Source organism: Taeniopygia guttata, chromosome 8, assembly GCF_048771995.1.
Source record: "Taeniopygia guttata chromosome 8, bTaeGut7.mat, whole genome shotgun sequence".
NCBI lineage: Eukaryota > Metazoa > Chordata > Aves > Passeriformes > Estrildidae > Taeniopygia > Taeniopygia guttata.
Window position 1 is genome coordinate 31,626,344 of NC_133033.1, and position 24,854 is coordinate 31,651,197.

Consider the following 24,854-nt stretch of genomic DNA (forward strand, 5'->3'; position numbering starts at 1 on the left):
TCCTGGAGCACAGAAACCTCTTCCCTGGATCAAAGCCATCATAACTTTTTACAAGGGCATGTACAAGGACCAGGGGTAGTGGGTTCAAACTGACAGAGGGCAGATTTGATTAGATATTAGGATGAAATTCTTCACTATGAGGGTGGTGAGGCCCTGGCACAGGTTGCCCAGAGAAACTATAGCTGCCCCATCCCTGGAAGTGTTCAAGGCCAGGCTGGATGGAGCTTGGAGCAACCTGGGATAGTGGAAGAGGGGTAGAATGAGATAATCTTTAAAGTCCCTTTCAACCCTGGCCATTCTGGGACTCTGTGATTGGAGGAATTTTAGCCACATTTGGAAATTTCAGCCTAGGTGGACGCAACATGGCTTGGGTGCTGGTTTTAATCTCCCAGGTGGGTCTAAATATGCTGGCTCCATGTCTGTCGGAATCTGTGCTATTGATGATTCTGAGATTGTAGAAAGTCTCTGTCTTTCTGCCCCACTGCCAAAGCAGAAGCCATAATTTGTCTGTGCTGGTTTCAAGGCTGTTTATTCTGTTTATCTCTAACATGTTCTGCTGCCCTGCCGCAGCTCTGTCCTGCAGGGCAGCGTGTGGGGCTCTGCCCTCAGTGGGATGTTACAAACATTAAATACCACAAACTACCTGTGCTGGATTTACAATAACGTGCCAATATCTGTCACCTACGTTGGACAGTGTGTCCCCAGCCTAAACCAACAGAAAAATGCCAACACCACAGTGAAACATGGAGGGCATGAAGAAGGAGAAAAAGGACAAGGCACACCCAATTTCCTCCATCTTGTCCCCTTTGCACCCCTAATCTAGAATCCTAAAATTTTACTTTTGCACCCGTGCCACACTTAATTATTACTTATATCAAACACTCAGAGCTGGTAATTCATCCTGTAAGATTGAGAACTCTTTTCCATGGACAGAGATCACAGCCAGTGTCTCTGGGGGCTCTGTCCAGGGGGGTTCCTAACCCCTGCCAGGGTCCCAGGGCAGCCAGGGCAGCCAGAGGGAAGCTCTGGATTCCCACACATGTCCTGGGTGTGTTGACATCCATGGGCTCACACATGTGCCACCAGGCTCCTGCAGCACCTGCCCCAGCACTGAGCTCTGCTGCAAGCCCAGAGCAGCTCTCCACAACCACTTTTCCACCCGAGTCAAGGGGAACAATGCCTCGCTCCTGTTCAGGCTCTGCCATTGTTCCCGGCCTGACGTGCTGCTCAGAAGCAAGAATAAAACCCGTCTGCAGGAGCACTGGAAGGTGGGGCGGTGAAGCATTCAAGGTGCTGGTGAGACACAAGGAGCACATCTCTTTCTGCATGAAGCTGACCTCATTCAAGGCAATCCGATTGTGGGCTGAATGTAATCCTCGGCTCCCAGCTGACCGGACATTGTATCCCAGCGAAGGAATGCTGTAATCCTGCAGTCAGGATTTTTGTATTATTATTATTATTTTTGTCCTTGCTGAAATAACTTCAGATTCAAAATTAAATTGCTTGTTCAGGAGAGCTGTAATTGCCTCGAGAGAAAATCCCTAGGCTTGTCACTGGCACCTGACACTCTTGACTCTGAATTCTAGCAGCAGTGCTGTGATGGGATGTAAAATCTCCTCTCCTCAGCTCTGAGCTCTTGCAAAGGGGATTTGGAGTTTTGGGGTTTGGGAGTGGGGTTCATGCTGCCTGATTTGAAGCCCACCATGGCTGGGTCTCTTGTCTGTCTCACTCTGCAAGTGGTGGTCTGCCAGCAGGGCTGTGCTGCTGGGGGTTCGTGTCCCAAAGGTGCCATGGCCAGGGGTGTCCCACTGAAAGGCACCAGCCTCCAAATCTCAGTGGCTCATCACTCATCACCCCGTGCTATCTACGACAGCAGGGATGGACCAGCTCTCCAGCCTCCTGCTTGGCTCCATGCTCCCACCTTGTCTTCCAGCCCACTTTGCAAAGCTCCCCCTCCTGCAACAGTGGAAGGGTGTTAATAAGGCAGGTGGTGAAACTGGGGTCCCAGACTTGATGTGCTGCTTGGCAAAAGCCTCACAGAGAAAGGGTCCAGCTGCGGTTTGGTTTTCTTTTTGCCATTCAATAGCTGTGATGCAAATCCCTAAAACAGAGCCAGGCAGGTGGTACTGAGCATGAGGGGATATGAGGATGGCTGGAGTGTATCCAACCCCAAAATAACACATGCAACACACCACTGGCCTATTGGCAGGTTGGAGCTGGGACGAGAATCTGATGTAGGGACTCCAGAATTAAGATCTCAGATCTGAGGCTATATCCTACCCTAGGACCCTTCTGCATGGGAGCAGGGGGCTGAGCAGAGGAAGCATTTTGGGCTGTGAGCAGCAGTGGGGACACGATGCTGGTGTGATGCTCCTGGGTTTCTTTTCCAGGCCTTGGCCATACACCATCTTCCAGCGTGGCTTTGACTTGGTGCTGGGTGAGCAACCTTCTGACAAGATTTTTCGGTAAGCGGTGAAGGCAACCTGCTCAGCACATTTTGGGGCTTAAATACGGCTCAGGGCGTGCAGGCATGCAGGTAGCCCAGCTGGCAGGGCTGAGCACAGCTGTTCTGTGCCACCTCCTGGGGACATGTGAGCATGGCTGGGAAGATCACCCTGCAGCTGGCCTGCGGATGCTGGATACCCAGCAGTCAGTTCCTCCTCCCTGTCTGTGGTGAGAGTGAGTTTTAGGCTCTGAAAGAGGGTTTCTATGGAAAATGAAAGTGCCCTTTTTTAAAATTACATAGGTTGCATGCAATTTTTGGGAATCATTGGGTGTATTTGCAGGACCCACCCCACTTTACCCTGCCCACACACCTTACTTTGGGCTGGCATCCTTGCAGGATGAGCAGGGAGGCTCAGGGGCTGGATTTGGGTGGAGATATCCTTCCAGGGTCAGCTTTTCCATCTGTGCCAGCCTGTGCTGCTCTCCCTGGCAGGTTCACCTACACCTTGGGGGAGGGCATGTGGCTGCCCCTGAGCAAGAGCTTCGTCATCCCACCAGCTGAGCTGGCCATCAACCCCTCAGCCAAGTGCAAGACTGACATGACAGTGATGGAGGATGCAGTGGAGGTCAGGTAGGTGCCATGGCAGGGTGAGGGAGCTCAGGAGGGGCTTCAGCAAACAGAGCTGGGATCCCCATCCCACGTTTTGCAGGTGGAGATTAGTACAACCATTAACCTGCCCCTCTTTAGTCCTGCCTTTGGCAGTATTCCTCCTCATCTCAGTAGCTCCTGCATCCTTCTAAAAGCCTGGCTGCCATCCAGTTCAGTGTCAGCCCGAGGAAAGCCTGAGCCCTGGAAAAGCCCACGCAGCAGCCACGCATGCGCCCCCAGCATCTCGTGGAAGCAGTGACACATCTCCTCTTCCTCCTCCTCGCAGGGAAGAGCTGATGACCTCGTCCTCCTTCGACAGCCTGGAGGTCCTTCTTGACTCCTTCGGCCCCGTCCGTGACTGCTCCCGGGACAACGGGGGCTGCAGCAAGAATTTCCGCTGCATCTCGGACCGCAAGCTGGACTCCACGGGCTGCGTGGTGAGATCCCGGGGCCTGGGATCTCCCTTGGTGTGAGCAAGGAAGGGGAGGCTGCAAAGGGAATCCTTCCTCCCTTACTGTCCCTTCGGGGTGGATATTCTGAGCTTGATTTTGTAGCAGGAAGATGCTTTTGGGCTGGCATCTCCTCTGTTGCTGGTGCACACACACACACACACACACACACACACACACACACACACACACACACGAGGCAGGAAGTCCATCTGTTTGTTGGCTCTGTGGGAGGCTCCAGATCACTCACGTGTGTGCTCTGTCACCACCACAGCTGCTCTGCCCCAAAACAGGGGGTCTGTGGGGCTGGGGTGCACTGCTGCAGTGTCACCAGAGCTGGGCATTGGGGTGAAGAGGCTGTGAGTGTGGGGCAGAAAGGGGGTGTGGAAAGGGCAGCAGGGCTTTGTCAGTCGCTGGAGCTGAGTTGCTGGAGAGTGGGGCTGATACCAGCACATTGCCTTGGTAGGGGATGGCTTGGAGGGCTGCCACCTCAGGGGACACACTCCTGAGGGCTGCAAAGGGGCTTTGGCGCAGGAGGAATATCTGCAGCTGTGGATGGTGCTGCTGTCCTTCCTGCAGCCCTTGAGCGCTGCTCAGGCTGCAGTTTCTGTTGGAGAGCAATGCTGGAGCCCTGCCCTCCGCCTCAGCCCCAGAGACAGATCCCTTCCCATGGGTTCTCACCTCCTGCTCCCCTCACCCTGCCAGTGCCCGACAGGACTGAGCCCCATGAAGGATGGCACGGGCTGCTACGACCGTCACGTCGGCGTGGACTGCTCTGATGGCTTCAACGGGGGCTGTGAGCAGCTGTGCCTGCAGCAGATGGTCCCCCTGCCCGAAGACCCCCTGCTCTACAACATCCTCATGTTCTGTGGGTGAGTGACCATCACCTCCCTGGCCACGGGGACACCCCCAAAGCGCTGCTGTCCATGGCTGCTGCCACCCTGAGCTGTAGGGTTGGGATGGAGGGGGTCTCCTCTGTTCTTGTGTGTGTCCTCAGTGCTGGGGGGGCTGCAGCTGACAGGGGACCCCGTGCTGGCTTCCCAGGTGCATCGAGGACTACAAGCTGGGCGCGGACGGGCGGTCGTGCCAGCTGATCTCGGAGTCGTGCCCGGAGGCGGGGGACTGCGGCGAGCCCCGCGAGCTGCCCATGAACCAGACGCTCTTCGGGGAGCTCTTCTACGGCTACAACAACCACTCCAAGGAGGTGGCACCGGGGCAGGTGCTCAAAGGGACCTTCAGGTGAGTTGCAGACGTGAGGAGGAGACCCCAGCAGGGTCAGACCTCACCATCCTCTCCAAGAAGAAGAAGCCTGGGGCTGGAGTGTAGCAGACTGCCTGGTCCATCCATGTCTGGTGGGGAGGGCAGGTCTGACGCTTTCCATCAAGAGTAGACATCTTTTTAATCTGCTCCTGAAGGAAAGGAGAAGTGCCAGGTGTTTTATTTGGGATGGGTCACTTGCTGGCAGTCATTCCTGCTGTCCTCCAGCCTCGCTCTTCTCTCTGCAATTAACTTCAGGCAGAACAACTTTGCCCGGGGCCTGGAGCAGCAGCTGCCGGATGGGCTGGTGGTGGCCACGGTCCCCTTGGAGAACCAGTGCCAAGAGGAGCTCTCTGACCCCACGCCCGACCCTGAGTTCCTCACTGGTGAGTGAATCCAGCTGGATCCATGTCCCTCCCAGTGAGGCAGCTGCCAGCATGTCCAGCTTCAGCAGCTTAACCTCCCACAGGATATATCTGCCATGGGATAGATCTAGTCTGGCTTTAGCACCCTGTGCTCAGTGCACATAAAGGAACCAGCAGCTGAGGGCTGGTTCCTTTTTCCAGTAAGAGGAAGACATTAAAAATGAAGGAAATGCAAAGGCTGTAAATTAATTGTGGAGTGTAAAAGCTCAAGAATCCATCAAATATTTGGGGCATTTGCAAAAGGATTTTTTTTTTTTTTTGAAGGTAAAAATGGTTTTCCAACTACCTTTGATTTCTTTGCTGATACAGTGAAGCATTTAAAATCCAGCACCACCAAACCAAAATGTTTTGGTTTGCTGTGCCAGAGCATCATGGGCCATGAGTAATAGGTTATTGTGGGTTCCTAGACAGCCTTCAAGGATTTGCCTTTTTTCCAAGTTGCCAGTATTCATAAATAGCCTTCATTTCCTTGGTGTTTGTTGCTGTTTGTGGGAATAAATCACTTGGGACTTTGTTTTCTTCATGGTGGAAAAAGCCATTCTTTATTCACTTAAGTCCTTTTTAAAAGTAAACTTTTTATACAGTTTTACAGACCTCATCTGTGACTAATTGGTTGGTACCTTTCTTGCCAATTACTTTATTTGTTAGTAACAAGTTGTTATCCTGTATTGATTGGTCACTGAAACTCTTGGTGTCTATGTGCAGGGACAGTTGTTTGTTAAAGATAGTTTTCATTTTTCTATCTAATGGTGCAAAACCAGTTTATGCAGGTGCAAGTAATTTTTTAACCCAGGAATAGTTTGTTATGTTAACGAGCTGCTCACACCAGGATTGCTTTCACATGGGAACTTGCAAAGTACTAGCTTGACAAGGCCAGCCACTGATTGCAGGAGAGCAGGGCTGATTTTATCAAGCTCTTCTCTATGACTTTTCTACCTTGCTGGGACACTGTTGGCTGAATTGGCCCTGACATCCAGGAGCTACTAAGCACAGGATGTGGTTAGTAATGTGTTTTTGTCTCATAGGAGTGCCTGTGCATTCCCTTTTGTCTGGCAGAGCTTCCAGGAGGATTTTGGGGAGCACCCATGGACTGTATCCAGGGTCTGGTGGATGCTGGTTGCTCTGACAGGGCGCGTGGCAATGAAGGTGCAGGCAGATTCAGCAGGGAGGAGGGTGCTGGTGGGTCTTGGGGGGCTGAGCTTGCCCAAGAGAGCTGGATGGGTGGGTCACTCTTGCTTCCCTGGGGATGCTCAACCCTGCCTGGAGGTGCTGGAGGACACCTGCCTCCCAGTGGGGCTCTCCTGCCTGTGATGTGGTTACATGGCTGTAAGGAAGGTACTGCCACCACAGCCTCAGCATCACAGCAGTGTCAGTGGGACTGGGATTTCACTGGCATTTATGCTGGGGAGGTAAAAGCCAGTAAACGATCCTGTTCATTTCCCGCTCTCGGCTGGCTTTGTGGCTGATTTAGGGGAAAAAAAGGAAAAGAAGTGAAATATTCTCTGCTTGTCAGAAGCTTGGATATCGCTGTGAATACACGAGAGGCAGAGCTGCTGAGTAAGGAAGGGCTGTTTTTGCATAAACACTTTGCAGGGAAGAGCAAGGCTTTGAAGCTGTCGGCAGCAGCCAGCACAGTAGAGAGAGGCGCTGGAAGGCAAAGGATGTTATCCTGCTTATACTCTGTCTTCAGGTCTTGTTACAGAGGGGGGGATGCCCACTGTTATCCTCCTGAGCTCCTGCTGGGTGCCTGTTAGCAGCAGAGTTTGCCGCTCTGCTGCTGAGCGGAGGCGTGACGTGCTGGCTGTGCAGCGAGGGGAGAGGTGGCCTGTCCCAGCATCCTGCTGTGGCACCCTAGGGATGCTCTGGCCACCAAATTCAGAGCCGTGGGCACCCTTCAGTTCCCTTGCTGGGGCTTTGTCTGAGGCTCAGTGGTCTCTCTGTCCCACTGCTCATAGAAGCTGAGCTGCCTTGTTAAGTGGCCGCCCAGCCCAGGTCTCCATGAATTTCTGGCTTCTGTAACTCACAGCTAAATGGCTGAAGAACGGGATGTCTTTGAAGGAGAAGGACAAACTCTGGGTCCTCTTCAGCCCCAGCATTGCCATAATGTCCTGAGGGAACATTAGCATCACCAGGCGAGTGATTTCCCGTCCATCTGCTGCCCACTCAGCTCAGTCCCAGCTGAGGGGACCCAGGGCCTCTTGGGCACATGTGGCATGACGGTGACTGTTCCCAGGTCTGCCAGCAGCTCATTAGAAAGCACAGCTCTCATTAGTGACATAATTAGCACACCTGGGCATGCCTTGGGAGCGGGCACTGGGAAGGAAGCAGAGGAGGGAGTGCAGGAGGAGGCTCATTATCTTCCAGTGCAGAGCCCTGGATGGCAAAATGAAACAAGCCTACATGTTTTCCTTCAAAGCCATAATTTTAATTGCTGGGGACCACCTGACCCTTAGCTCTGAGTGCCTCCCTGGGGGCATGTGGTGTGTACAGAACCCTTTTCCCTGACTTCTTCCCACCTTGCTGGCTGTGTTGCCCAAGGCAGGAAGGACTACAACCATCCCCATGGTGAGGTGTTGCTCAGCAGTGGCATTGAGTCCCTGTGTCCTTCCTCTGGCAGGGATGGTGAACTTCAGCGAGGTATCCGGGTACCCCCTCCTGCAGCACTGGAAGGTGCAGTCTGTCATGTACCACGTCCGGCTCAACCAGATGACCATCTCCCAGTGTAAGTGTGCCGGGACACGGGGAATAAAGGGAGAAAGGATGGCAAGAGGTGACACAGCCTTCTGCTAGCAGGTGATGGGCTCAAAGGCTGGTTGCCCATTGCGTGTAGGGAGGTAGCAAGGGCTTGGTGGGTTCTGGGAACTGAACCCACCTCATCTCGCCATCTCTTTCCCAGCCTTCAGCAATGCACTCCACTCTCTGGATGGAGCCACCTCCCGTGGAGATTTTGTGGCGCTGCTGGATCAGTTTGGCAACCACTACATCCAAGAGGCAGTGTACGGCTTTGAGGAGTCCTGCTCCATCTGGTATCCCAACAGGCAGGTGCAGCGGCAGCTCTGGCTGGAGTATGAGGACATCAGCAAAGGTAGGAGCTTATCCTTGGGGAGGGTACTCACAGCCACCCCGTGGCAGTGGGAAGCAGGTTTGCTTTTGGCATTTTGGAGGGTGCCCAGCCTGTGTCAGGACTGCGTGGCAGGTCATCATCCCACACCCTGCTCTCACTCCCTCTGAAGCCAGCCAAAGGATTCCCATGGGTTGCAGCAGACACTGGTCTAGGCTAAAAAGAAAGATCAATACCCACAGTCCCAGGGAAAGACAAGTGCACCCATCCCACCAAGCCATCCTGCCACATTCTGGACTTAACTGTTGTCTTTAATCTTATTCTTTCCCTCCTTTTGTCTCTGTCATATCTACTCTCTTCCACTTGCATCCCGCAGCCAGAATTTTCTCCTTCCAACGTGTTCCCTTCACCTGGGGAGAATGCTTTTAATGCCTGGGAACCAGTTAGGAGCTGGGAGGTCCATCATGGTGCACAGGGCATCTGGCACTGCTGCATCCCCTGCAGTGCCCTGGCTGCAGGGAGCTGTGGTGGGTCCCCAGTGGAAGAGGTCGTGCCCGCTTTGAATGGAAGCTTTACAAAGGCTGAGGCAGCCTAACTCCTGCCTGCTGCCATCTGTCCTCAGGACTCTGGCAACTTGGTCTAGGGGAGGGTGTCCCTGCCCATGCAGGGGACTGGAACGAGAGGGTCTTTATTGTCCCCCCCCATTCCAAACTATTCTCAGATTCTATGATTATGGGATCTCTTGCAAAGCTGCCTGTAGGCGTTTTCCTGCTGTGCTGGGGGTGGTGGGTTGCAGCATCCAGGCTTGGGCAGCAAACAAGAGCCAGCTCCCAGGCCTGGGCATGGGGAATGCTGAACAGAGCTGCTGCTTTTTAGATAAAATAGGTTTGCTGCTCCTGCCCTGGAATTCCCAGGTGCAGGCAGTGTGAGCTTGGAGCTCACAGGCGCCACAACAGACACATCATTTCCATCATGAAGCTTCATAATTCTCAGTATTGGCACCAGCCTGTGGTGCTGCTCTTGCTGTGTCCTAGCCACTGAGATATTTATTATATCTCCAGGGCTCTTGTGTGGGAAGGGCTTCTTTCAAAGCCTGAGTCTGGATCCTGTGGGCTCAGGTCTCCCAGAGCCTGGACTTCTTCACAAACCCACCTGGGAAAGTGCAGACCCAGTGCTGTTTGGCTGTAGGCTGCCTCCAGATGTAGCACCTTCTGATTGCAAGTACTTCTTTTTTTCTCCTGCAATTCCCTCCTCTTTGATTTTTGTGCTTGGAGGCTTTTCAGGTCTGGCAGCCTTTTTCCACCCACAGTATCACATTTAGGTTTCACTCTGGCACCTGCCACTTTCCTTCCTTTGCTTTTTGTTTGCAAACGTCAGGGGCTGGATATCGATTGAGAAATTGCAAGAGACAAATCATTCCCTGGCTCCTGCTTTTCCTCAGTGCCTGCTTAGCTGCAATTCTCAGCCAGCCTAAAGTGATCCATCTCCAGCTTCCTGGGGGAGCAGAGCAACACTTTTGTATCCCAGGTTTTAACAGCCTTGTTTTCTTTGCAGGAGTCTCAAGGATGGGCTAGTGCTTTCATTTCTCCACAAATCCTTGCTGTAGGGAGATTGTCCTATTGAGTCATGGATGTGGTCCATGGTGGCTCCCTGCAGCAGCCAGCCCATACCAAGTCACCACTAACAATGGCCTGAGCCTGCCCTGGGGGTGAGGCTTTGCCTGGTTATCCTTCAGCTTCCTCCAACCTCACCAACCATCTTCAATCGCCCCTCTAGGCCCCTCTTTCTTCTGTATAAATCCAGGGACATCCTTTGGCAGGGATTTTGCGTGAAAAGCACTGTTCCCCTTCGTGGCAAGGCTCGCCGTGGCAGAGTGATGTTACCCAGGGCAGATTTTACCTTTTTGACTTCTGTGCAAGGACTGTTCCTCTTATGCCAAAATATTTCCTGCTATTTAGAGCCAGGAGGGCTTTTGCAGGAGAGTGGTTTGGCAGGGGTCTTTCCTGGGGAGTCAGTGTGATGTGAGGGTGCCCAGGCAGGTCCTCCAGGAATCTCCAGCCAGATGAAGGAGGCTCCCTCTCGTGGGGACCTGCTGGCAGGGTGCATTGTCCCAGTCCAGGTGTAGGGATGGGGCTAGGGAAACTGAGGCACGGGGAGACCAGAGGACCTGCAATCACAGAGGCCAGGGTGGGCTTTTTAGTCCTGATTCCTCCTCTGAAGACCAGTATTTAATCCCTACAGAGCAAAAGGATGCAGGGGGCTCTTTGGCAACACTGCCTCTCTCTGGGTGGAAGGCAGAGCTCTTGCCCCCTCATATATCCACTACCAATGGCTTGGAGCCCACGCTGCTGTCACTTTTCCCCCCTTCTCCAGGCAACTCCCCCTCAGACGAGTCGGAGGAGCGGGAGAGGGACCCCAAGGTGCTGACATTCCCCGAGTACATCGCCAGCCTCTCGGAGTCTGGCACCAAGCGCGTGGCAGCCGGCGTCCGCATGGAGTGCCAGAGCCGCGGGCGCTGCCCCTCCTCCTGCCCACTCTGCTACGTCGCCTCCAGCCCCGACGTGCCAGCCGAGCCCATCCTGCTGGAGGTCACCAAAGCAGCCCCCCTCTACGAGCTGGTCACCAACAACCAGACCCAGCGGGTGAGGAGCCACGTGCTGGGGGTGATGGAGTGGGCAGGAGGGGTGGCAGGACTGCATTGTGGCTGCGTTTGAAGGCAGCTTGCCCAGACAGCACCGTGCCCAGCCGTGGCAGCCCTTGTGCATTGGCCAGCCCTGCTCTCCAGGCTGGATGGACTGTGCTGAACCCACCAGGGGATGGATGAACACTGGCACAAGTGGTGGTGGGGTGGGAGCTTATCTGCCCCATGCTCAAGCCCTTCTCCTCTCTCCCAGCTCCTGCAGGAGGCCACCATGAGCTTGCTGTGGTGCTCGGGCAGTGGGGATGTCATCGAGGACTGGTGCCGCTGTGACTCCAGTGCCTTCGGGGCTGATGGGCTGCCCACCTGTGCACCTCTCCCACACCCAATGTAGGTGCCCAGCCCGGCTTTTTTGGTGTGATGGGTCTGTGAAGAGGTGACATGGCCAACAGGAGGTGGTGGGGCTGTGTGCCTTCATGGGACAGGTTTGCAAACTGATGGGTGACCTGGGAATTGAGAGTACAGAGTTGCAGTGTCTTTTCTGAGTTCAGCTGAGGACTGAGGAGCTGGTTGTGGATCCATCCTGGTAAAGCAAGCCTAGGGAAGGAGTCCTTTAGACCAACATGCCTAGAGCCAGGAGGGGAAAGCGGGGGGGAGTAATTTCTCTCCTGAGGTTGCTGTCTCCTGTGAGTTAATGGCTTTAAATCCCTTTTGTTGTGAGAGAGTAATGCAAAAACTGTCCCCCAGCCTGCGTCTCTCCACTGTACACGAGCCCAGCAGCACACTGGTGGTACTGGAGTGGGGCCACTCGGAGCCCCCCATTGGGGTGCAGATTGTGGACTACCTCCTCCGTCAAGAGAAAGTCACTGACAGAATGGACCACTCCAAGGTGGAGACAGGTGAGCGGGGCCTCCACTGGTTCTTTAGGGAGAGTGGGATGGAGGTGTTAGAAGAGAGGCTCTGTCTTTGTCTTTGCAAGGGGATACTGCAAGAAATCAAATACCCTGTGGAAGAGAGAGCAGCCCTTCTCCTGCCCACCATGCTGCAGAAAGGGGCAGCTCCATACCCTAGGGATGAACTTCTCTGGAAAGCAGTGGGTCCAGCTTTACACAAACTTCATGCATTAGCCTTGGTCCCCCTTGGCACCAGGCAGTGTGGCAGCAGGCACAGGCTCCCCACAGCCCCAGGGACACCTGTGCCATCACCAGTGGCACATCCTCCCCTCTCTCCCTAGAGACGGTGCTGAGCTTCGTGGATGACATCATCTCTGGTGCCAAGTCCCCCTGTGCCATGCCAGCCCAAGTGCCTGACAGACTCTCCTCCACCATCTCCCTCATCATCCGCTGCCTGGAGCCCGACACCACCTACATGTGAGTGCCTGTGCCGTGCCTGTGGCAGGGCTGGCATCCTGATCCCGTTTGATGCTGCCTGTGTTTCCATGCAGCCTCAGGAGCCCAGAGCTTTGATTTTTTCCCCCTTCTCATCCAGGTTCACGCTCTGGGGAGTTGACAACACAGGAAGACGTTCCAGGTCAAGTGATGTGACGGTCAAGACACCCTGCCCTGTGGTAGATGACGTGAAAGCTCAAGGTGAGATGGAGGGAGCTGCTGGACTGTGATGCTTGGGACCAGAGGGAGTTCCCCCTTCCAGCATGTTCCTGTACATGTCTTGTGTCCTGGCTGTAACATCTCCTTCACCCATAGTGGCCCAGGAGCTGCCACATGGTGTGGAGGGCTGAGATGGGGGGGCTGCAGGAGGCACAGTCCTCTCTGAAAATCAAAGTGAATAAACGGCGTTTCACTAACGCTACCTGATGGCATCACCCATTTCTTTTTTTAATTAGACCAGCTGTGGGAAGCTAACCTGGACTGAGTCCAGGAAATGCCATCTAGTCTGTTGGGACCTTGTCACCTTGATGTGATGTAAATCATAACTCAGTGGACAAATCTTGGTTCTGGTCCTGGTTTCCCTAGAACTGAGCTTTAGCCCTGACAGGCTTTATTCACGCCTTTCCTTGCACCTCACTGAACACCCCCTGTCCTTGTGCCCAGAGATAGCAGACAAGATCTACAACCTCTTCAACGGCTACACGAGCGGCAAGGAGCAGCAGACAGCCTACAACACCCTGCTGGACCTGGGCTCCCCCAGCCTGCACCGAGTCCTCTACCACTACAACCAGCACTACGAGAGCTTTGGGGAGTTCACCTGGCGCTGTGAGGATGAGCTGGGGCCCAGGTAGGCTCGGGAGCTGAGCTGGCTAAGCAGGCAGGCCTGCCCACCAGCAGGCTTGTCCCTCACGGGTAGTGGTCACCAGGAAAGCATTTCTTCAGCAAATCTCATGATATGATGATGGATCATAGGCCTTAGAGTGTCACAGTGGGGTTTCTATTTTGCTGGACCATTAACATATGACAAGGTGGAAAGTGGTTGACTGTTGTCAGCCCAACGCTGCTGTCCATCCCATCAGCCCTATCCTGTCTCTAGAGTTTGGCCTCACATGTTCATGCTGTGCAGAGTGGCAAAGGGATGGGATTTTCTTTTTTCCTTTATAGCTGCCGCAGGCAAAAAGTCAGAAGGTCTTGGAAAAATAACACACCTTCCAGGGATGGAGATCAGATTCTGCTTTCTGCCTTTTCCTGGGCTTTGGCTTGAGCTGAATGCACCTCTGTGTTCTGAACTCTGTCAACTTGTGGTCCCCAGCAGGACTGACTTTAGGTCTGAACTGTGCATTTCCTCACTTTTGATCCACATCTGTGGTTGTGTGGGGGGTGACATGTTTTTGGTGTCCAGGCCGTGCTGAGCTGCCACAGCAGGTTTTGGAGGAGGTTGTCCTGAGCTCTTCCTGTCTTGTGCCTGAGTAAGCACCATGTCTTCTCGTTAGGCTTCTCCAGGTCACTGAAGCCCCTCCAGCTGCCTGAGAATGTCCCAGGCTTGTGGAGGTAGCCAGATGTTCCCTTCTCCCCACATCCTTCAACATCTGCTTTAGTCTGCGTGGTTTCCCAGTAATGCAGATATTTCCAGTCAGTTTAGCGAGCTGGGCTGAGAGATTGCGTGTGCTGCAGTGGTGTTTCATGGCATGTGGCCTCCAAACAACCAGAGCTGTATTCTCATCTGGAAATCAGGGTTGCTTTCAAATGCGCATTAACAAGAGCTCCTGTGTATGAAATTCATGGTCTCTGCCTTACACCGTGCCCCACACCTCCTCTTGCTGGTCTCACCACTATCTGTCTTCCAGCCCTGCTTCTCCAGGCGATAACTTGTGTACTTCTAGCTGAGGATAGGAGATTCTCCATGTACTCTGTCCTCCAAACCTCTGCTGGGCAGTCAGAGAGACTCAGCAAGTAGCTTGTGCCTATCTTGCACTTAGTGCATAGGACTTGTCTCCTGGTACAGCTTTGGTGGGGAAACTCTGAGGAGGCCCTCCGTGCCCTGGAGGGGTCTCCTCAGAGGGGTCTCTTGTCTTTTCCCTTTTCCCATTTATGTCCTAAGAAATATGAGCTCTTTGAGATACAACCTCAAAGCTCAGTAGGAACAATGCAGCACATGGAGTCTTTTTAGGGCAGAGGCAGCTCCTCTGCCCAGGGTTGCCTCATTCCCCGACACTGAGTGGGATCAGCAGGCTTGGACATGAGTCTCACCTTTGCCTTGATCCCAGCTGTGGTGATGCTGCTCTGTCTCCACTTCCAGATGTGAAATCCAGCCCCAGTTTGCACATCTGTTGTGGTGATTTGCATGAGGCACTCATAAAATTCCTTACGTGACAGACTGGAGTCGTCACAGAGCCGCTGCCACCACTGAGGCTGAGTGCTGCCACTGCTGCTCTCTGCCCCAGTGAGGAGACCCAGGACCAGCCAGAACGGGGGGTGGAAGCTGCCTCCTCCAGCCCCACGAGGCAGAGGCATTGCCATGGAGCAGCCAGAAATGCCGCTGAGTTACCCAAATGATGGCATTTTCTGTGTCAATCTACGAGCCAGAGGGTTAATTGCACCCTCTGGAAATGCTGGAGCGCTCAGGATAGGATGACGCAAGTTGCTGATGAAGTGTTTGCAGCTCGCACCGCTTGGAAAGAGGCATTTAGGCAGCTGCAGCGGGCTCTGGTGATGACAAATCTTGGAAAGCAGACCTCCTGTTTGATCGTCTGCGAGGGTGAAGCACCCAGACTGGTGGTGACAGGACAAATCACTTGCAGATGACATTATTTAGCCAGCAGACAGTGTTTGTTTGACTGTTACTGATGCTCCTTTGAAGTCGTGGATGCGGACCCACGCGACTGCCTCTACCATGTCCCTCCTCCTCCACACGTCCAGGGCACCTCCTACTCTGCTCATTTGTGGCACACTCAGCTCCTTTCTTGGCAGTGCTGGCTGCTGGACTGAAGAAGCATAACTTGTTGTGAGTGCACAGATAACTTGTCTGAGGCTAGGAAAGCAAATCGCTCCCTCACGGCCCAAGAAGGGATGCAGAGAGTCCTGGTCTTTGCACAGGGAAAGCAAATGGAGAAAAAAGCAAGCAGTAAGTGGAAGCTGGATTTGATGCAAAGCCTAGTGAAGTCTGGGGGTGCCTACGGGCTTTGAGCCAAAATCTGTGGGATTATATCAGGCATTCCTGTGAGGGTGCCTGTAATGCTGGAGGAAGAGAGGCACTCGTGGCACCTTGCTCAGGTGTCAGATGCAGACACCAAGACGAGTGAGAGCTTGGCTATTTCCTCATGGCTGGCCAGCTTGGGTGGCTGTCTCCAGAGCCAACACCATGCTAACCACCTTTGCCTCTCTGGCATGCCCTGGACATGAGCTCTGGGGTGGCACTTGTCATGTGGCTGCAGAGCTGGACAACTTTTCAGTACCTCCAGATTGGGCCCTTGGAGCTGCAGTCACATCCAAGGTTTTCTCTCTAGGAAAGCCAAGGCTGGCTCAGACTGGACTTAGGGTAAATTAATTCCTCTTCAAGCAGCTCTCCCATGGTGTGCCTGGCCTGCAGGGAGGTGTGGAGAGGCAGTGGATGTTCCTTCATGGTTGGTACACGTATCCTGGAGCTGTCACACCAGCCCACCCTGCTTTTTGTAAGCAAGAATGGGATTTTTTCCTTCAGAATCATGATTTGTGACTACTGCCTGTTCTGGGCTGAGCAGATGCTGGGCTAAAGCTAGTGAGGGGATGCATCTTCTTTTTCCTGACTATTCTAACCCACCAACTGGGTAGGAAACTTCTCTCAGCTCATCAGACACTTAAACTTTGGTCTGGGTTTCAGACACATGAGATACCTTCAAGATGCTTCATTTGAATCCTCCACAGAGGCCACATTCCCTGGAGATCACCCAAAGTGTGAGACAAATTTAAAATGAACACAATGTGTTTTATCTGTACAAACGGATTTTCCTGATAAAAGCATTAGAAGCACAATTTTAAGAGGACAAGTTTGAAAAGAAGAGAACACAACTTAGATCATGTTTGGCCGTGATCCTCTGTGCTCTTCCAATATCTTATCCAATAAAAGAGGCTGGTGATTTAGCATTTCCTCACAACCAGGACAAGCCTGCACTGAGGCTATGATGCCCTGGATATGCTGGATGTCTGTTGCAGGAGATGGATTCATCCTGGACCTCCTCTGCCTCTGTCACCTGACATTCTCTCAAAGCTTTCTTGTTTTGTGGCTCTTTACAAGCTGCTGCTGCAGTTATTTGCCTTTCCTCATCTTGTTCTCCACAACTGGAACATGCAAAATGCACTTGCAAAGAACCAGGGAGCTCTGCCACATCCCCTGCTCTCTCAGAGCTTTTTGGATGTGTTTGATGTATGCCCCAGTGTATCCCTTCTGGTTTGCATGGTGTCCTGCAGGGCACATTTCTTAAGCTGTTACTAAATACTGCGAGTCATGCAGCAGGAGTGTCATTTACTGTACTTATGTTTTGAGACATTGCATCCTGTGCAGATCGTAATTTTTATCTCACCTTCAACCTTCCATACAGACCCTCCCAAGCCAGACATGACATTCTGGTTTGGAGTTTTTTTGTTTTTTTTTTTCTTAAATCTCCCTCCTCCTCAGTGGTATCCTGGCATGCTGCTCCCAATACTGTGCATTTCTGGCACTGGAGAAGTTGAGCATGCCCTATTCCTGGAAATGTTCAAGGCCAGGTTGGGACTTGGAGCAACTTGGTCAAGGGCAAGATGTCCCTGCCATGGGACAGGGGAGTGGAACAAAATGATCTTTCAGGTCGCTTCCAAGCAAACCATTCCATGATTCTGTGATTCCTACACCGAGCCATGAGTGACCAGCATAGCTCCTGAATATGCAGCACATGCACCTAATGGAGAGGACACACATGGTGACACTGTTCTGAGCTGGCCATATATGTCATGCCTGACACTTCTTAGCTTTTATCCCCACTGCCTACAGTGCTATTGGCTCTGTTTCCCATCCTGTTATATTTGGGATCCAGCAGCTGCAACAGTGACTGGTGGTGCCACGTGAGTCCTTGGTGATGTCCACCCCAGGGGCGCTGGGGGTTTCACAGCTGCACCTGTGACTGTCTCCTTAATAACTCTCAGCAAACCTGGCCTTGTTGGGTGAGTGGTGCAAGGTGGAAGAAGAAGAGGGGACAGGACAGGGAAGTGTGAGTCCCAAGGCCAGTGCAGCAGGTCCAGCACCGCCATGGTGACATGGGCATTTCTGCCCCAGGTAGAAGTTGTTCTCATATGGATTTAGACTGCAGTGCTGCCTTTTGGAGTTGTGTCCCCACAGCCCCACCACCCCTCCTTGTCCTGGCAGCTCCTCACAGCTGCTCTTGCATAATCTCTTCTCCCTGAAGGAGCTCCCGTGGTGTCCTTAACTGTCTTTACTTTTCTCTCCTCATACATTCCTCCCGCCCTTCCCGCCATCCCCTCCGTGGTGTCTCCATCACTGCTGCCACCCCTCGCTGTCCATCGCCCCCTGGCATCTCCCCCCGCCCGCCCTCGCTGCAGGAAGGCTGGCCTCATCCTCTCGCAGCTGGGGGACCTCAGCAGCTGGTGCAATGGCCTCCTGCAGGAGCCCAAGATCAGCCTGCAGCGCTCGTCCCTCAAGTACCTCGCCTGCCGCTACAGCGAGATCAAGCCCTATGAGCTCGACTGGTCGGAGCTCAGCCGGGACCTCAGGAAGACGTGCGAGGAGCAGACGCTGAGTGTCCTTTACAATGACTATGGTGACAAGGACTACTGAGGGTTCTGGGCACCTGCTCTCAGGCTGGCCTTCCCATGGGCGTTTCTGAGGGTTTTACACGTGGACCCATGGAGGGGGAGGGTGTCACTGATGTTTCTGGAGGCGAGAATTTGGACTGGGGAGCAAAACCGGCTGCTCTGTGCAGGACTGACTCAGTATTAGTTTCTTCTTCAACGTGGCCAAAAGCCTTTCTAGTTAGAAGTCTTGTGGGACCCAGTTTTCTTGGTTTTGTTTTATTCATTTTGCCAGGAGGTTCCTCGGCATTGGTGGAGGAGGCAGGCTGGGAGGGCACAGCCCTCTTCTCCTGCCCCATCCCTGCCCTGGCTGTGGGGACTGTCTCCAAAGGTGGGTGACACCAGCTGTGGGAGAAACATGGTGACACAGCCAGGATGGGAGAGCAGGTGATGCAGGCACAAATGGAGGCAGGGCATGCAGGTCAGGTTGAGATGCTTATGGTTATGGCTGAGCTAATCGGCCACTGGGAGGCCAGCAGGGTTGGGATGGGGTTTTTTGCAATTGTAATGAGGTCTGGGTGAGACCTGAGAGAGCAACGGTGCTGTTGATGGGCAGAGCTGGTGTGGTGTCATCAGCTGGGGCGAAAAGGCAGGGGCACTGTGACCCCATGTCCTCAGGTTCTTCTGCCATGGCCAAAACCCACATGTGCTCCAAGATGCAGAGACTTCCAGAACAAAAGCAGCTTGGCCTCAGGGCCAGTAGTCAGCAGGACATCGTGAGCTTTCTTCTTGAGGGACCACATTCCTAGGAAGTCAACTTCAAAATCCTTTTTATTAACTTTTTTTTTTTACCCACCATAATAAAAACTTAGAAGCAACATCAAGCTGCTGCCGAGGAGAACTCAGCTGGGAGAGCAGCAGCCAGATGACACAGACAAGATGTTCTGTGGCAGAGACCTGCAGCTGTGGTATAGCCCAGGCTCTGTGTGGTGAGGGGAGAGGGATGCAGGGTACCCCAATGCCGTGGTGCAGGATGGTGCTGAAGGTTCTGGTCCCAGAGGGGACATGGAGGACAGGCTTCTGGGGGTGTTGCTTGCCCACGTTCAGGCTCACATCTTCCTCCTCCTCTGGTATTTTTTTTTTTTTTTAAGCCTGAGAGCTAGGGTTGTACTGGGACACTGGATTTGGTTTGGAGCAAACAATTCTCCAAATCCCTGTCACTGCTGCTGATGGTGAAGGCAGAAAACAGGTTCCTTTTAGCTTCAGCTTCCTGCCTGGTTTGCAGAGAAGGCACCTCTGGACTTGCCAGCTGTGCACCTTTGATCTAGACAAGGCAGAGCCCTACAGTGGGATTTTTACGATGCCTCCAGAGACAAATTTCCTTTTCATTTTTCAGTCTTGGCAGGAACAGTCTTCAGCCTGTCTCATATGATTTTTTGCCTCATTCCTCCTCCTACCTGCCAAGGACATGGCTTGAATATTTGTGTGGTGCTGAGAGGGAGGCGGCTGTGCTCTGCACCCCGTCACTGGTGCATCTCCGTATTTTCTCAACAACAGTTCAGTATCTTCCTGCAGGACCACACAGTGCTTTGCTCTTTCCTTCTCATGAGCAGACATCTCTCCAGGGGCCGCTGGCCTGGACTGGGGAGCTGCTGGGGGCAGCCACCATCAGTCAGTATGACCTGGACTTCCCTGTGTCATTGCTGTAATGTTTGTCTAGCAGGGGTCATCAGACAAACATTTGCTCTGTGCAAGAAGGAAGTCTCCTGGATCCTGTTGGATTTTTTATGTGTTTGCCCTTGTATTTTGATGTGCCTGATGCTGCCAAGGGCTTAGGGCTGAGAGTGAGACCAGTGCCATCTCCATGCACAGGTAGAGATGGGCAGGTGATCTGTACTGAGTCATTACTCCTTTTCCTTTTAGTGACACTCTTGGCCAAGACACTTCTGTTTATCCTTTTGCTTATCCCAGCAGATGCTGAGACAACTTTTAACTTCCAGCCAGGCAGCCATCCAGCCATGGGTAAAGGGCACCTCTGCTCAACGCCTCGAAGGGATGTTTGAATGAAGGCTGCTCTGGCCCAGACACCAGTTGGTTTCTTGCCAAGTAATACCGTGTACATGGCCTTTATGTGAAATGCAGACTGTTTTCCTTTGGGTAGCAGACTCCTCTCTTTTATTGCTTACTCGGTGCAGCAGCAAGGACAGGAGCAGTGCTGTCTGCCAGCCACTTGCTGTGACACTGCCAAGAAAACCCTGGACACCCTATGCATTCACACCTGCCTAGGTTACTTTTTCATCTGGCCCCAAGATTTATGCTGAGGCTCTGCAGATATTTCTGTTCTGCTTCTGTGCTGACACTTCAAAGCTCTTGCATGGGCAACCAAAGCCCTGCAGCATCACCAACCAGCTGGGCCAGGCTCTGCTTCCTGGGTCTGGCTTCTCCATGGGCTGGGCTTTGGAGAGTGAGGGGAAAGCCATCCCTCCAAAGTCCTTTGGCAGCACCCTTGCACAGCTGGATGGGGCTCAGCATCCTCACCCTGTGACAGACTGTGCAGGCTGCTGGCAGGGCTGTGCTCTGCTGGTTTGCCCGCCGTGGTGCCCCTGCAGCTGCTGTGCTGGCAGGGCCTGGCAGCCTGGCACAGCTGTGGGGCCATTTTCACAGCGACCCTGGCTTTCCTTCTTGGTCTCCTCACTCTAGCTTTGCAAGGCAGAACCTTGCCCAAGCTTGGATTTTCTTGCCCAAGTCTCTCAGCTACCCCACATGGACAAATGCCAGCAGCCACCATGGGACACCAGAGCAATCCAGCACGGGGGCTGCCCCTTGGCTGTAGGCCTGGCCTTGGTGAGATGTGTTGTGTGGGGCTTGCTCACCCAAAATAGGTGTGCCCTGGTCTAGTGGAAGGTGTCCCTGTCCACGGCAGCAGGGTTGGTCCCAAATGATCATTAAGGTCCCTTCCAACCTAAACCATTCTATGTCTCTGTGATTCCCTGCAGAGCTGACACCATCCACATCTGCTGCAGGGTCCTGCTGTTGGGTCTGCACAATATTTTCTCTCTTGGACTCCTGGTTCTTCCCAAGCTGCCAGCAACAGGAGAACTGCTTTCCAACCATTTCTGCAACCTCCTTCACCCTCCCACCCCCACCCTTTCTTTTTGTTTTATTTCTGAATTAATGAGCAATCATTCACCTGAGATGAACCTCTGGGTCGTTAACTTTTCTTTGCTGCGTCTGTACCCCTGTAATAGCATTACTACCTTTTCCTTGTCGTGGAGTTATTTAACATATAAAGACAGTTTGGTCCTTTTCTTTACAAAGATGGCTACAATTCATGTTCCTTGATGTTCTATTAAAACTCTAATGTGACGTTTTACTACTGTAGATTGAAAGTAGGGTGCTTTAGGGTGAGATAGCCATGTGGCAAGAAATACAAAGCCCTTCTGGATTACTTTAAAAAAAAAAAGAATAAAAAAAAAGGTTTTAAACAACAGCAACAAAAATCATTGTACCACTATGTAAAACTCCAGATGATAATTTAACTGACTATTAAACGGAGCTGTTAGTAATCCCTGGCTCTGGCAAACTGGAGTGTTTGTTTATAGTTTTGGTCCAGTTGATGTCATCTTTGGTTGCAGATGAAACAGTCTCAGCCTTTGAACTGGGGTGAGTCTTCACACAAGTTTAGCATTAGCCTGTCTGCCCACTGGGTTAGCCAAGTCCCAAACCACTCAGCACACACAGATGGAGCCGTGTCCTGCGCCTCGTCCTGCCCACCTGCTCTGCTGGATGAGAGAAGGTAAAGATGTCTCCAGTCATCCCTTTTTTGGGGGAAAACCTGCATTTACACATCCTCAGCAAGGGTCTCTCAGCCTTTATTTGCAAACCTCCATAGAGACTGGGAACTTGGAAGCAGAGTCCAAAAAAGGCCTATTTTTTTTTTTTTTTTTTTTTTTTGTATATAAGGTAGGTTTTACCCACCTTCCAGCCATTCTTTTAGTATACAAGGTGTACGGGATGGTGCTGGTGCTGTCTGGTGGTCAATCACCCCTGGAGAATGTCCTGGTCCATCTGGCAGACTTTTGACAGAGGACTAGCAGCAACCTGAGTATTAATGTCCCACAAAGAATGTGAAAGCCAGTGCCTGAACAGAGGTGAGATCTGCAAAGGATGCCAAAAGCCACTTACAGTGCTGTGTTGTGTCTAATGCTCAGGCCATCAGCACTTACAAAGGGCAGGTCCTTGGCCAAGCCTGGTGTGTGTTGCCACCTGCCCTGCCAGATGGGTGGAAGACCCAGGGCGAGCCTGGGCAGACAGACAGGCAGACAGGCAGGGCACTTGGGAGGACACAGAGGGGATTTAGGGCCTATAGCACACAAATCCATAGGAAACCAGACTTCATCAAGTCTCATGGAACAACTTGATTTTTTTTTTTCTTTTCCCTGTGCTAAATTGCAGGAAAATAGGCTAAAAATACACCCAATGCTTTCCTTCTGCTATTTTCCATGCAGTTAACCACCATCTCATTGCACAATAAGCTGTGGCTATAGAGTGAGATGGAGGAAGAAGAGGAGGAGGAGGAAGAGGAGAGGTCTGTGTGGCAGCAGGGTGTGCAGCTACAAGCCTAAACTGCTGTGTCAATATCTCAGTACAGCTGGCTCATCACAAAATCTTCTCAGGGGTCATGTGGCTTGCAGTCCATGGGGGTTTGGAGAAAGCCACCCCAGAAAAGGGTGAAGTGGACCAAGGGGTGCTCCACCAGCACACTGGTAGGTTTTTAGGAAGGGTTTGGTAATATGTGTGTATGTTGGAAGGGTTGCTGTTGGCTCTTCTCCAGAGTGCCTGATTTGGGGAGTTTTGCCCTAGAGAGGACATTTGATGTCACCAGGAGATGCTGTTCCTCCTCTGGGACCTAGTTCCTGTGCAAAGACCAGACATGATGCATCAGAGATGGCTGGAGGAAGAAGAGTGGGGTTTAAACACAGGGCAAAGTGTTTTTGGTGTTTCTCAGACCATAATACAAAATTTACCTGGTCACTTAAAAAAAAAAAAAAAATCCCCAAATATTAAAGCAGCTTAATTGTTTTGGGTTTTAACTTTCTTACCAGGATACCACATGGTCCTCTGGCTCTAGTGTGGGCCATCTTCTGCTCCCCATCCCCAGGGATGTGAACACACACACACACACACACAATTTCTCTCCATTTTAAGTGGATTAATTACAGAAAGTGACCAGTTTGTAGCATAACCAGCAGAAGACCTTCTGCAAAAGTGTTCTTGCAGCTGGTGGCACAGCAAAAGCTGCCTAGGTGCCAACCTTGAATTAGGGGGTGGCATTGGAGGTGAGTGTCCCCTCACACCCCAAAACCCAAAGGAAATCTCCAATTGGCTCTGACTGTTCTGGGAGAGTCTGTGGTTTGGAAAGAGAAGAATATATCTGGCCAAACCACCTTCCTGGCCCTTTTGGGTGAATCAAGGAGGCAAGAGAGTTGGAGGATGAGAAGATTATTTATTTTTCATAGATTTTTATAAAAAATAATTATCAAATACAAAAAAATAAAAATAGCAGCAGCTTCCATTGTGAATAAAACCCTAAAGGGGACAAAAACCGCTCAGTGTCGCTATAGAAGAACAATATTTCGGTACGTAGAAGCTGTGTCTGGTCATAAGAAGCACAAATGTCTACCAGCCAAGCCAGCACTTCCTGTCCCACCCCCCAGTTCCCCCGTCCATGGGGCACAGTCCCTTCCCTGCACACACAGGTGAGCAGAGGAAAAAAACAGGATTTTCATGCCAAAAGGATACAAATTTGGTATATAAACACATAGGCATCCAGGTAATGCTGACACCAGGCAGGATGCTGGGGGCTTGAAATTCTGCTTCTGTGTGTCATGTTCATCCCATGTCCCCACTGTCCCCACCTGTGGGGGGCTGCCAGAGCCCCATTTCTGTGTTGGGAGCCCTGGATCTCCCCTTTCCTGCACTGGTGCAGCAGGACAGGCTGCCCAAGCTGCACATCCACATTTGAATTTCCTTGGGTTGCTTGAGGGGTGTTTTTTAATTGAAAAGTGGATATCTGACAAGATACTGCTGCTATCTGCCCAACTGACAGTGAATTCTGGGGCGGTGTCACTTGTGCATGATGAGAACAAAAATGTCAGTGTCCCAAGAGGAGATGGGGCTCATTGTCCCCCACCTCTCTTCAAATCACTGCCTAAGCCAGGTGGATGGGAACACTTGGGGTCAGGAAAGGGCTTGGAGACGGACAAGGCATCTCCTGCCTGGATGCTGGTAGGATGTCCAAGCACCTCTGCCCCTACTCGGGTCCTCCAGGAGAACACAACCATAGGAAATTCCTGACAAAATAGGATGGGGTAGAGCTAGTAGAAGCTCTGTTTTCAATGATGCATCATTTTTTAATGATGCCTTGAAAATTCCTGGTCTCTCCACACCGTGTCACCCTCTCTCCACCACTCCTTCACCAGACAAACTCTGGCTTGAAGCCTGTATCCAACAGCAGGGGCCATGTAGGTAGGACACGGCCTGGAGTCCTTTGGTCCCAGCCTGCAGCTCACCCCGGGACACTGCCATGAGTTCCTACTCTGTGGTCCCTTCTCTGCCCTCCTTTCCTCTTTCTGTCCCTTCTCTCTGCCTCTTTACAGCACAAAACCATCAGTGATAATCCCAGCTGGAGCCAGGCACCTTCTCTATTGCTGCCTTTACGTGGCTGGGTCCAAGCTGAGCTTCTGGGAATCAATTATGGGGAGAAGAGTTTCTTGCTGGGC

At 52.3% G+C, this 24,854-nt stretch overlaps 1 protein-coding gene across 5 annotated transcripts in view; it reads left to right on the plus strand.

Moving 5' to 3' along the window:
- Positions 1-24,854, plus strand: part of ASTN1 (astrotactin 1) — a 62,155-nt gene that overhangs the window by 35,583 nt on the left and 1,718 nt on the right. For 2 of the 5 annotated variants that reach the window (XM_030279555.4, XM_004175440.6), the window contains exons 9-23: positions 2,391-2,465; positions 2,939-3,076; positions 3,381-3,531; positions 4,249-4,415; positions 4,588-4,782; positions 5,059-5,186; positions 7,843-7,947; positions 8,122-8,310; positions 10,660-10,928; positions 11,181-11,314; positions 11,672-11,823; positions 12,159-12,294; positions 12,413-12,513; positions 12,976-13,159; positions 17,884-21,638. In XM_030279555.4, the coding sequence (XP_030135415.4) occupies positions 2,391-2,465; positions 2,939-3,076; positions 3,381-3,531; positions 4,249-4,415; positions 4,588-4,782; positions 5,059-5,186; positions 7,843-7,947; positions 8,122-8,310; positions 10,660-10,928; positions 11,181-11,314; positions 11,672-11,823; positions 12,159-12,294; positions 12,413-12,513; positions 12,976-13,159; positions 17,884-18,118 (2,359 nt within the window). In that variant the 3' untranslated portion in view covers positions 18,119-21,638. Of the gene's footprint in view, positions 1-2,390; positions 2,466-2,938; positions 3,077-3,380; positions 3,532-4,248; positions 4,416-4,587; positions 4,783-5,058; positions 5,187-7,842; positions 7,948-8,121; positions 8,311-10,659; positions 10,929-11,180; positions 11,315-11,671; positions 11,824-12,158; positions 12,295-12,412; positions 12,514-12,975; positions 13,160-17,883; positions 21,639-21,707; positions 23,633-24,854 lie in introns of those variants that run through there. The other 3 variants (XR_003961741.4, XM_030279559.4, XM_030279556.4) reach the window with 3 other exon arrangements.